Raw genomic sequence first — 12,120 nt, 5'->3', positions numbered from 1 at the left:
GAGACGCACAGAGGCAATAAGCACACGACAAAGAAGCGGGACATCGCTGGTTGTCAGGGAGACGCAAATCAAGATCACAGCAAGACACACATTCACAGCGGTCAGATGCCTGCTTCTTAACAGTAAAAGGGGCGTCTGGGGGGTTCAGTCCGGTGAACGTCCTACTCTTGATTTCGGCTCAGGTCATGATCCCAGGGTCGTGGGGTCGAGCCCCATGTCGGGCTCTGTGCTGAGCGCGGAGCCTGCATGGGATTCCCCCTCTCCCCCTCTGTCTGCCCCTCCCTCCCACTCGCTCCCTCTCTCTCTCTCAAAAAAAAAATAAATAAAAATAAATGGAAAGATATTAAAAATAGCCAGTGTCGACAGGATGTGAAGAAACAGGAAGCATTCCGTGAGAAGGCAATCCCACCCCTGCTGCCACGTGGGTGAGCCCCGAGGACAACGGGCGCCATGAGGTGAGCCCGGTGCAGGGGACCGATCCTGAAGGATCTACTCCCAGGAGGCCCCAGATGGGTCGGATCCACAGGCACGGAGAGCGGGGCCGCGTGTAACGTGTGTCCTGTCTGGGAAGCTGGACAGGTTCTGGGGGCGGACGCAGGGCGGCTGCACGACATTGTGAATGCGCTTGAAGACGGTAAATCTGTGTTATGTGTATTTCCCCAGATTGTCTTTAAAACATGGATGGAGGGGCGCCTGGGGGGCTCAGTCGGTTGGGCGTCCAACTTCAGCTCAGGTTATGATCTCACGGTTCGTGGGTTCGAGCCCCGCGTCGGGCTCTGTGCTGACAGCTGAAATCGCAGAGCCTGGAGACTGCCTCCGATTCTGTGTCTCCCTCTCTCTCTGACCCTCCCCTGCTCACACTGTCTCTCTCTCTCTCTCAGAAATAAATAAAACAATAAAAAATTTTTTTTAAACATGGACGGGAAAAAGAACACAAGATGAAGAACCCACACTCCCTGTCCAGGGGATGGACCCGCGGGCATCACGTCAAGGTGGCCAGGAGCCCTCTGCCGGCCTTTCCACTGAGGGAGGGGTCCGCCCTGGGCAGTGGCCGGCTTCTCCTTCAGGGTGAGGCTCCGAGAGTGAACGCTCACTCAGCTGCGCACCTGGGACCCGAATCCTCGTCACAATGTGCCCAGACGTGACGTGCTCCAAGCTAAGTGGGGGATGGTCTCCTGACCCCCAGCTTTAAGATGCCACCCCGGGGAGGGGCTTTCTAGACCCCTGCTCAGCTCCATTAAAATACACAAGAGGGAAAAACAAGAGGGAAAAACCAGAAAAGCAGTTGGCAGGACACAGAGAAACTGGGACCCTCCTCTGTCGCTGGTGGGGACACAAAGTGAGGCAGCCGGCGTGGGACACCATCTGGCAGTTCCCTGGAAACTTAAACAGAGTTTTCACATGAAGTTGCCTGGCAATTTCACTCCCAGGTGCGTAACGAGGGACACGAAATAGTAGTTCAATGAATTCATTCGCAGCAGCACGAATCACAGCAGCCAGGGGAGACACAGCCCAAACGTCCACCAACTGACCACTGGATGAGCCACTGTGCCCGTCAGGCCGCCGAACAGGCTTTGGCCGTGACGACAGGGGTGAGCCCAGAAAACATGCTCATAGAGAAGCCAGATGCGAGCAGCCCCGCGCCGCCAGACTTCGCTAACATGGGCCTTGTGGGGGGAGGCCGACAGGGGGAGCTGGGGCTGCAGCGAGGAACCGGAGCGATGCTGAGGGGTGCGGGGGCTCCGTTTCGGGGTGAGGCAATGCTCTGTGTGCAGAGAGAGGACGTGGTCACGCAGCACTGGGGACGTGCTCCATGTCCCCGCGTCGGGCGCTCTAAATGGCTCCCTTAATGTGGTGCGGAATCCGGGGCAGCCCTGACCGCCAGGGGAAGCCGCCGCCGCCCGGGGGAGCCCCACCCGGGAACTGCAGCCCCTGCCTGCCTACCCACCTGCCCGGGGCTTCCTGGTCCCCCAGCACCACGCCGGAGGTCACCTTGCTCCACTCCAGCACAGGCGACCTCAGGCTCCCGGGGGCTTCCAGGCCCTAAAGCAGAGGAGAACAGAGTCAGAGCTCGCCCCGGCCAGAAGCCCCTGAGATCCTGTCTCAGTCCCAGAACTAGCCCTGACCTCCACAGCGTCTCAGGCTGCACCCCTTGGGGGTCCCCTCTTTAGGGGCCGGGACAGAGGCAGTGGGGCCCCTCCAGAGCCCCACCATTCCCAGGGAGGCAGGCACTTGGGGACGCCGGACGCTCGGCGCTGAGCTGGCCAGCTCCACCTCCTCACCGGCGCCAGGCGAGTACCTTGGACTGTGCACAATGCGGGAAAAAGGTCACGATGCCGGGGGTCTTGTGGGAGACCACAGGGACGGCTTTGCCGAGGATGGCTTCCCTCTGCTTCTTGTACACATCCTGCAGCCTCTGGTTTCGCAGCTCGAGCGCCCGCACGGCCGAGGCCTTCTCTTCCAGGGCCTGTCGCCTCCGGGCCAGCGTCTTCTGGCGCATGAACTCCCGAAGGGACTCGGAGCTGTGGGGGTGACCCAGGACCCCCCGGGGCTTCGGGCAGGGTGGCGGCACCCTCACCTCGTTCTCCTTCCCGGGGGCGATCCCGGGGGCCCCTCGGGCCGGCCTCAGCCAGCCGTGCTTCAGCTCCGAGGGGGGCAGGAGGGAGCCCGTGCCCTTGCACGGGGTGCCCGTGCTGCGCGTGAAGGAGGCGCTCCGGGGCCGCGGGGCCGACGGGCTCCATGGTCTTCGGGCAGGGCTCTCCCAGTCTTCATGAGTGGCCCAGGCTCCCTGGGGCTGGGAGGCCTGCCCGGCCGAGGCGCTCCAGGGCCGCTGGGGGAAGGAGGTCAGCCTTTCAGGGGGGCTCCCCGGCCTCTGCAAGGAGGGGTTCTGTCCTTGGGCCGCCCAGGTCATCTGGGGATAGGACTCCCACCCAGCCAAGGCGCTCCAGCGACGCCTCGTGGGGAAGCTGCCAGGCCTCTCTGAGGAGGCGCATTTCCGCTCCGCCCCAGCCTGGGGACTCTCCGAGAAGGAGCTCGGAACGCGGCGGGTGCTGCAGGGGCCTTGCTGCTTCCTCTTCCCTGCCAGGTCCTGCAGCCCCAGCTTTGAGCGCCCCAGCTCTGGCCCTCCCCTGGGGTGGTGGCTCCGGGCCAGCTCCAGCCCAGCCTGGATTTGCCGGCGGAGGTCTCTAAGGACGGCCAAGGCGTGCTGGATGGTCACGGGCTGCTCGCAGGAAGATAGGTTGGCCGTGTCGGCAGACGCCCGCAGGCCACCGCGGGCAGAGGCTGGACCGGGCATCCGGGGGCGCGCAGGGGGGCTCTCAGCGGCCCCAGCTCTCCTGCTGTCTCCTGCAGACACAGGCGGTCACGGGTGTCAGGAGCTGGAGGAGCCGGGGTGGGGGCGGGGAGCACCGCCAGCCCCTCCACGCCCCCCCCCACCCGACGGCAGAGGTGCCCTCGGGCCCGCTCCCAGCCCCTCCTGGCCCCTGCACCCAGCATGGGTTTGCAGAAGCCCTCCAGGCACGTATGCCACATGCTGGTGACTCGAGGCTGTGCCCGGGCACTTGGCGCAGAGCTGCCCACTCCAGATGTGGTGAACACAGCGTGATGGGGCGGGGGAACCCTGGGCTCCCATCCTGCCTTCCCTCAGTCGGGAACGCCTCGCCTCCTGGGAGCCTGACCGGTGTCTCTTGGGGACAGAAATCCTTTTCTTAGGCTTTTCACATGTAATGGTTTCCCCCAAGTCCTGTCTGCTGGCAGGTTTGGAGGGCGTGTGACAGGCTGCGGGGGAGAGGCTGCTCCCGCATGGGCTGTCCCTCCTTCGCCCTCCGCGCCCACCGCCCAGACGCTACGGCACAGCAGGGAGGAGCCAGAGGCCGAGGCCCCGGGTACCTAATTCCGTGGCGGCGGCGGCGGCGGCGGAGGCCAGGTCTCTCGAGGGAGCCTCGCTCTGGAGCCTGGGGAGGGCCGGAGGGGGCCCAAGCAGGGCCCTCGCCAGGGCTGGTCCTTTCCTCCAGGCACAAACGCCAACCAACTCAGAATCTTAAACAGAGAAAATGCACACACAGCCGAGTGGTCGGGGCTCAGAACACCGGCCCAGACGGGGAGCTTACAGGCTCCCAGCAGCCCCGATTCACACGCTCCAGAGGAGCTGGGGTGAGCCTCGGTCACCAGGCAGCAAGAGGCAGGACTGAGTCCCAGGATGACTTTGGAAGGTGACCTGACTTCTCCGACCCTCAGAAAATGGGGCGATGAAGCTTGCTCCCCGCGGCTTTGCCTGTATGGTGAGCGACACAGGCCCAGGTGCACGGACGTGCTCAGTAAACACGGGCCCATAGTCACGAGACAGGGATAATGAAGGGCCACCAGCACAGGCAGGGCCCGTGGGGGGCCATCCGCACTGGGCCGCGTCGAATCGGTTGCTTTGACGCTGGTGTGGCTGGGCAGCAAAGCGGGTGGCCCCCACGAAGATGCCCAGGCCAGCACAAGAGGTCCCGAAGTGGACGGACAAACACCCGTCACATCCCAAATGCAAATGAGGGTTTGTTAACAAATGTCATCACCTGAGAAACATCACTTATCAAAGTTCTTCATAAGCCCAGGTTACACTCACCAAATCCCAATACCAGCCCCACCATCACTACAAACCCATCCACAAGGGCGCTGGCGCAGGCCGGGTTTTGCCAGGCAAGAGTGCCTTAGAGCGGAGACCAGCTGGAGAGGTGACCCCCAGGGCCAGGCAACCAACGGGGTCAGGACCCTCCCCAGCACTTCGGGATCCCTCTCCCGAGGCCCAAACCCAGAGAGAGCCAGAAGCCTGAAGCGGCTGCTGCAGGAAGGGGAAGGGGCCACGCCCCCCAGGCCACGCCCCCCCAGGCCACGCCCCGAAGCCGAGGCCTCCACCCTCCGCGGGACATGCCCCAAGGCTGCACCACCGCGAGAGCTTGCCCTCTGTAAGCCACGCCCCTCCAGGGCTTAACCCGAGGCCACGCCCCCCGCAAGCCACACCCCTCCAGGAAGCGCCCCCTGAGGCCACACCCCCCAGGCCAGAGCCCTGGGACCCCAGGGTTAAAGCGAGGTCTCAGGAGTGTCAGACCCGGGTTTCAGTGCGGCCCTGCTGATTACTAGCCGTGGGCTTCGGGGGAGTGACCCTCCCCCGTCTCCCCACAGGACGGCCGGCGTGAAAACAGGGTGCGCCGGGCAGGTCAGGGCTCTGCTCTGAGACCACAGCCGGGGCTGAGGCCGCACTGCCTGCTGGCCGCGCCCGGGGGCTGGAGGGTGCACGGGCATCCCGGCGCAGGGACCCCCGCCCTGGACGAGGGGGCTGCCCGCTGCCGGGACCCTCCCCACAGGCCCCCTCCATCACTGGCCGCTCATCCCCATCAGCCCGCCAGAGGGGTCCGGGTCAATAAATGGGTCCTGATGGGCACATTTTTTTCTTCCGCTGAGCAGTTTAATGGCAATTAATTTTTTTACGAGAGGGTTTTTAATCTGTGGAAATGGATGGAGTCCCCAAGTGCCCTGTCAGAGTTCCACGGCCGACTTAATCTATGATAAAAAATGCAAAGTGAGGTGGTATAATCTGAAATTAAATATTGGGCTTCATTTTCCTCCAGCCGGAATGGATGAATATTTTATAACTATTGTGATTTAATTTTTTGTTAACTACAGCAAATTTCTAATTCATCCAATTCCCAAGTCCTGCGGCTCTGACCTTTGAACCCAAGCTCATCTCTCCTTAGCTCAGCTGTGACTTGGTCACTGACAGAAACTAATGGTCAGCTCCGTCAGGGTGACACGGTGGTTACGATGATGGATGCAGCCGGTGGCACGCCCTTTGACCCAGTGTCAGACAGAAAGCAGGTCATTTTTCAAGCGAGCCATTAAAATAAAACAAACCAAAAAGCTGAGGGGTGGGGGGGGAGACAATGATGCAGAAAATTGTTGTATTTTGTGCCTTTTCAGTGGGCCTTCCGGAACCTTCTCCTTGGCTCCCAGCATCCCTCACTGTCAGGCTCCAGTGGAGGTTTACCCTGCCTTCCCGTCGCCTCTTACCCTGCTGAATAGATGTGTCTGCCCCCGCGGCCGCCCCCGCCTCCCTCAAGGGCCCCTGAAGCCAGCGGCGAAGGAGGGACACGTCCATCCACCCAGGCCGGCGGCAACCCGTGCTGTCCCAGAGTGGAGGTGGCGGTGTGATGGCGTGGAGCAGAAAGACAGGCAGAGCACCTGCCACTGGGCAGGCTGTTGAGCCTCTCTGAGCCTCAGTGTCCCCATCTACGGAATGGGAGCAAGCCTGCCTACCCCAGAGGAGTGCTGTGAGGGTCCTGGGCTGATGTCCAGAGAGCAGGAGGCACCCACAGAGCCGGTGCTGAGTGCCACCACTCTACGGTGACTGCCGGGAACAGTTAAGCCCCAGAGGAATACCACCTCCCTCGTTCCACCCGCACCAAACTGGCAGGGCCACAAACCGGCCCAGCCAGGGCAGCTGGGTCCCTGCTGGACTCAACCCCCCAAACCCCCTCCTCCCCGCTCCGCCCAGGCCCCAGGGTGCGGCCTCAGGCCTGCCACCATCACCAGCTCTCCCTGTCTCTCCTGGGGTGTGATCGGCGACGCGCACCCCTGTGTGACGGCCCCACGTCCCCAGAGGGCTGGGATACAGTGACAGTACCCAAGGCCTTTCCTATCACCGGGTGCCCTGGGGGGAAGGGTGCTCCCGGCTTGCTGCCTGGATTCTAGGTCCCAAGCCAGGCACATAGGGCGACCCCTCCCTTCACCAGCGCCCCTGCCCCCACCACGAGCGATGCCGGGGAGAACAGACTATGAAAAGGCACGTTACACCGCGGAGAGTGGCTCCGTGTCCGTACAGGCCGTCTCCGTCTAGGGGAGCTGCAAGGACAGCCTACCGCACGGGGGGTGTGGACTCGCACTTCCTCACGGGGATGACCCTGCGCAGGCGGGGACCACGCAGCCCCCCGGTGACGGCCGGGGTCTACAGTCCCCCCGAGGTGCGGACGCCAACCCTAGCTCTCCTCCATGCGGGGCAGACCCCCCACTCTAGCTCGGCCCCTGCCCGTCCCAGGTCCCTGTGCACACAGCGCCCCAGGCCCCCGGGGCGGCCAGCCGTCTGCAGCACCAGAACGGGAAGCCGTTTCCCACCTAGTGAGCTGGGGTCACACCCCGTTACCCCAGGCCTTGCCGGGGCCCGAATGCACAAACCTTACCTTTGTCCTTGACAGCTCTTCTGGCGGTGGGTGACCCGGGAGCTCTCTCCCTTTTGCAAGGACTACTCTTCATTCTTTTGGTTTTTTCCCGTGGAGCTTCAGGGAGAGGAGAGGAGGGAAGGGACGGAGGGTGAGCAGTGAGGGACACACGGCCAACCACGCTGGTGGCCCCGGGCCCCTGCAGAGCCACGCGCCCGTCCTGCCCACTCCCCGGGCCCGTGCCACGGTGGGCAGCTGAGCGTGGGGCCAGAGGGCCACACGTGACTGTCTGCCCCCTTGGTGGTCTGCACAGGGCCCCCTTCACGCCCCAACCGGTCACAAATTCCCAAGAGCCTGGGGCCGCGAGGCCCTGAGGACAGGAACAGCCTCCCATCTGAGTCTCCTGCTCCGTCTCCGCCCCTTTCGTTCTCGTGTTTGTGGACTGAATAAATAGGTGAGTGGGCTGCCACGGAGAGGCGGCGGGCCAGACGGGACATGGGCCCGGCAGGGGAGGCGGCGGGAGGGGCTTTGCATGGTGGGGTCCAGCCTGGCTGGACATGTGGGGACACGGAGACCCCGAGGGGGGGAGGTTGTCCAAGTCCCCAGGCAAGCACAGTGGCCAACAGGAGTGGGGCAGCTTCCTGAGTGCCAGTGTGGCCCCCTCTCCCTTTGCCACTGGCCTCGCTGTCCCTGTCCACGGCTGGGGTGGGGGCTGTGTCCGGGAAGCACCAAAAAGCCAATCAGCCAGTGATGGGTGAGCAGGGCAGGGGCGCTCGGGGAAAGACTGGCCGGAAGGACTCTCCAGGCCCCCAGGCCTTTTCCGGTGCCTCTGTCCTCAGTGCCCACAACCCGCCGGCAGGAGGGGCCTCTGGCCCCCAGGCCCCACAAAAGCACTGATTCTACAGGATCCACTCACAGGAGGCCCTGGAGGAGCCAGAGCCACAGCCGCAGTGAGTGGGGGCTGGGGGGCTGCGGGGGGGGTGGGGCCGGTCTGTGTGTAACAACAGGACAGAGTCCTATCTGGGAAGACAGACACGTTCTGGGGACAGACGGAGGGGGCGGCTGCACGACAGCATGAATGTGCTTGATGCCCCTGAACTGTGCCCTTAGGAGTCGCTAAGACGGTAAATCTTACATGGATCTTACCATGAGTAAAAAAGAAAAAAAGAAAAGACCCCAGCCCTGCCGCACACCTGCTTCCAGAGGGTTCTAAAGCTGGGAGGGGGAGACATGACTTCAAGAACTGGTGGCTGGTGACACTAGGTGCTGAGTGACCAATGGCCACGTCCTGTCCTTGGCGGGGCGGCCCCAGTGGCCTCCGTGGGATGGGGGTAGACAGGTGAACTGAGGCCGCAGGGGTCCCGTGGGTGGAGGAGAAGAAAGGCAGGGTGATCTCTGTGAGCCACAGCCGGCCTAGAGCAGCCCCCCCCCCCGGAGCTGGGCCCCACCCCCTTGGCTTTGATCAGTAGGCACCTTGGCCTCGGCCTGCATCTGCGCTCAGCTGGGGCAGGACACAGCCAAAACCGGCCCTGTGGCTGCCGCCCCAGGGGTCCTATATCCCATACTGACCGACCTCCCCCACCCTCGGTGCCACCATCGCCCCTGGAAAACCCACTGTTCCCCTGTGCCGAAGACCCCAGGAGCCTCGGGCGTCCCAGGGCAGCCTGACTTCTGCCCCCGAGGCCCTCCCCTGCCCCACTTCGGGGCCCCCAAAGTCTTGCTGGAGTGAGGCTGTCTCTCTGCACGCGAGAGACGCCCTTGTCCCCTCTCCCCCTGCAAACAGTGGCAGCCTGCCAAAGCGCAGGCTCACCGTGGCCCTCTGCCCGAAACTGCAGTTCCCGGTTCCCGTGGTCAGGGGTGCGATCCAGCCTCCTCAAATCCAAGAGCGGCTCCTGTCTGCCTCTCCCTCCTCACCCCTGCTATCTATTGACTGAAAGAGTGAGCCCAAACCTAGTTCTTCCCTTGGCCCCTGGAGTGTGCCCGCCTCCAGGAAGCCCGCGTGCCTCCGAGCGGCCCTCAGCACCTCCCAGACGTGGTAGGGCCATCCGGGGGAAGCCTGCCTGCAAGACGGCTTGGCCTCGGGCGCAGGGCGGGCTCAGGCCCGGCCCTGTGGCTGCTGCGTGACCGCGCAGGAAAGACATCACGTGTTCTGTGCGGGCTGAGCTCCAGCCTGCGCTGCAGGCCTGCCTGCATTCCTTCCCTGAGGGGGAGGCCGAGGTTTGGAAGTCCTGCCCCCAGAGAATGGCAGCCTGGGCCCAGATCCCTGCTCGGCCCTTTCATAAAGGGCTGGGACCCTCTCCACTGTCCCCATCTGAGGGCGATTGTAAGAGAGCCAGTCACACAGTTCCGGACCGTGCGGCCCTGACGGCCACCCGAGCGTCCAAACTGGCTGCCGGGAAAGCGGGCCCTGCACAGCCCCTCACCTGCGGCCTGGCGCTGGGGGGCCCTGGAGGGCTCTCGCCCTGGGCCTGCGGTGGCCTTGTCTTCCCTTCCACACAGAGCCTCGCTCAGGGAGCCCGAGCCTGGAGAAAGGTGAGGGGGGCATCGTGAGACAGGTTCTGCAAAGCTCCAGGAAAAGTTCCCCGTCCGGCAGCCGCTCCAAAGGCTTCAGACACAGCACCTTTGACGGAGGCCCCGGGCCCAAGTATGCCCCAGGGGGCCGGGTCGGGGTGCGCCAGCTTTCCGGCCTGCCTGCGGGGGTCTGGCTTCCAGGCTCTGTAGAGACGTGAGGCGCTGGAGGGCGTCGAGGTGCCCAGGGAGGCACAGCTGGCCTGCCACCGCGCCTGGGCCCGGATCTTGTCCCTGAGCAGCTCCAGCCGCGGGTTGCTCTCCCTGGGCGTCTGCCGGGCTCCCTGCGCCTGTGGGGGCCTCTCCTTCCAGGGCCCCGGGAGAGATGTGCAGGACCCATGGCCCCCGGAGGAGCCAGAGAGGCGGCCGGATGACACCGAGCTGTCCCCATCCTTGGCCTCCTCGCCTTCAGACCACAGCGGGAGGCTGGAGGCCCTCTCCTGGGGGCCGGGCTGCTCGATGTATTGGGACCAGGCCATGTGGTGAGCCCCCCGGGAGTCACCTGGTGGCTGGGAGGGCCGGGTCCGCCTCAGGGCAGCCATGACACCATCGTCAGCCACAGGGGGATGGAGCCCGCAGTCCCTGGGGAGAGAGGAGCACACTGGCCGGTCAGGAGTGGAGACGGGCCGCGCTGAGCAGAAGAGCGTCTCACACTCTGCCCACCCTCCCAGCGCCCCTCTGCCCCCTCCCGCTCCTGTCTCAGAATGCCCACAGCTGAGAAAGGTGCAGGGACCGGTGAAATGCCCCATGCACGGCGCTGCTGTGACGTCCTCTCAGACGGCCACCTGGAGCCATGCGGCGGGCACCACGATCGGCCCAATGTGCAGATGGGGCAACTGAGGCTCTGGAGAAGGCACGCGGCAGAGGCACTCTGGCCCCTGAGTCCTCCAGCCTCATGCTGACTGGGCTGTCCTCCTGGGGAAGGAAGCCCCCGCCTGGCCCAGCGGGCGGGCACAGGCACCTGCGTCCGCGGCTGGCCTGCCCCGGGCCTCAAACTTGTCTTTGGGGTGGGGCTGGGTCATGTGTCCTCGGCCGCAGGCAGCATTCCTGGGACCGAGACTGACGTGGCCCCAGGGCCAGGCCGAGGGCAGAGTCAGGGGAGCTCCCGGTCACCACCTGCCCTGGGGTCTGATGGTGCTTTCACGGGGCAGCCTGCTGGCCTGGGGCCCGGCGTCCATCCTGTGCAGGCTGGGCTGGCTGGCCTGCCCCAGTCCCCTGGACCACGATGGAGCCCCTCAGGATGGTCGTGGAAACTGGGCGGACATGGTGGGCTGCCGGGCCCTGGGCTGGGATGGCCGGAGGGTGGGGGCTTTCTAAGGAGCTGCCTCTCAGCAGGGCGGGAGAGAATTCTGGGTGGCCTGTGACAGCACAATAACCCCACATCACTCAGCGACTGGGCACAGGTGTTGGGCTCCTGCTGGGGCCGTGGGCAAGGCCCCACCTTCCTCCGGGACAGGGACACGGGAGCGCAGGCGGTGGGTGAGCTGGCCAGGGCCGCGGTCGGGCTCGGCCGGGGTGGGGGCACGGTGGGGGGCTGGGGGCAGCAGCTGCTGTCAGGCTCAAGCGCGCAGCCCGGGGAGCCCGGGTGCGGAGAGAGGAGCCAGCCCAGGCGCGCCCCAGCCTGGCCCACCTGCAGGGGGCGTCCTGTTACCTCCTCGACGACCCTGGCAGGACGGTGTGGTGGGGAGTATGTGGACTCTGCAGTCAGCTGGCTCCAAGCTTGGCATGGCCCCCCCGAGGAGGAGAGCGCCTTCAAATCCCCGCTCCGTCCCCAGCCAGCTGAGTAACCTTGGGCGACCAGAGACCCCACCCTGCCCCCTGCCTCTGGGTATTGTGAGCATCTGGTGAGTTCACTCCAGCAGGGGGCGCTGAGCAGGGCGGCCGGCATGCACCAGCGGGGGCGGGGGGGGGGGCTGAGGGGGTTATGAAGACTTCGAGTTCAGGATGCCCCGGAGAAAGCAAGAGGCCCCCTATTTTCAGGCAGAATGGAGGGCCTCCTGGAGGCGTGTTCTAAGAGCCTGTCCCTGGGAAGCCCGGACACGGCTGGTGGAGGGGCAGGGCACAGGGCGCGGTGCTGAGCCCAGCAGGGCCCTGTCGCGGTGGGCACGGCCCCATGTCCAGCCAGCAGCAGAAGAGAGGACGCACCCCAGGGACGGGACCCGCCTGCATGCGGGGTGCTGTCCCCTCTCTCCCGCGCGGCTCCTCCTGCGGTCGGGACGACTCTGCACTCTGGGCCACAGGGCCAGCAGCACCCCAGATCCAGCCTTTGGCCCCCGGGCCCCCGACCACACCTGGCGGCCCCGACCAATGGCATGCAGGTCCCCCTGCGTGGCACCGTGGCCGCTGTCTGGCTCTG

The 12,120-nt window shown here is 64.9% G+C and overlaps 1 protein-coding gene across 1 annotated transcript in view; it reads right to left on the bottom strand.

The window, feature by feature from the left end:
- The window catches only part of CCDC187 (coiled-coil domain containing 187), a 37,069-nt gene extending 25,835 nt beyond the window's left edge, over positions 1–11,234 (bottom strand). The window contains exons 1-7 of the mRNA XM_039219657.1: positions 10,881–11,234; positions 9,817–10,346; positions 9,620–9,718; positions 7,218–7,313; positions 3,889–4,038; positions 2,300–3,345; positions 1,949–2,043 (exon numbers count right to left, since the gene is read on the bottom strand). Of these exons, the coding sequence (XP_039075588.1) occupies positions 1,949–2,043; positions 2,300–3,345; positions 3,889–4,038; positions 7,218–7,313; positions 9,620–9,718; positions 9,817–10,346; positions 10,881–10,942 (2,078 nt within the window). The 5' untranslated portion in view covers positions 10,943–11,234. The remainder of the gene's footprint in view (positions 1–1,948; positions 2,044–2,299; positions 3,346–3,888; positions 4,039–7,217; positions 7,314–9,619; positions 9,719–9,816; positions 10,347–10,880) is intronic.
- Between the last annotated feature and the right edge of the window lie 886 nt (positions 11,235–12,120).

The sequence above is a fragment of the Hyaena hyaena genome, unplaced genomic scaffold (assembly GCF_003009895.1).
Source record: "Hyaena hyaena isolate Hyena2069 unplaced genomic scaffold, ASM300989v1 scaffold_823, whole genome shotgun sequence".
NCBI lineage: Eukaryota > Metazoa > Chordata > Mammalia > Carnivora > Hyaenidae > Hyaena > Hyaena hyaena.
Note: the sequence above shows the minus strand (reverse complement) of the source record. Positions and strands in the feature narration are given on the sequence as shown.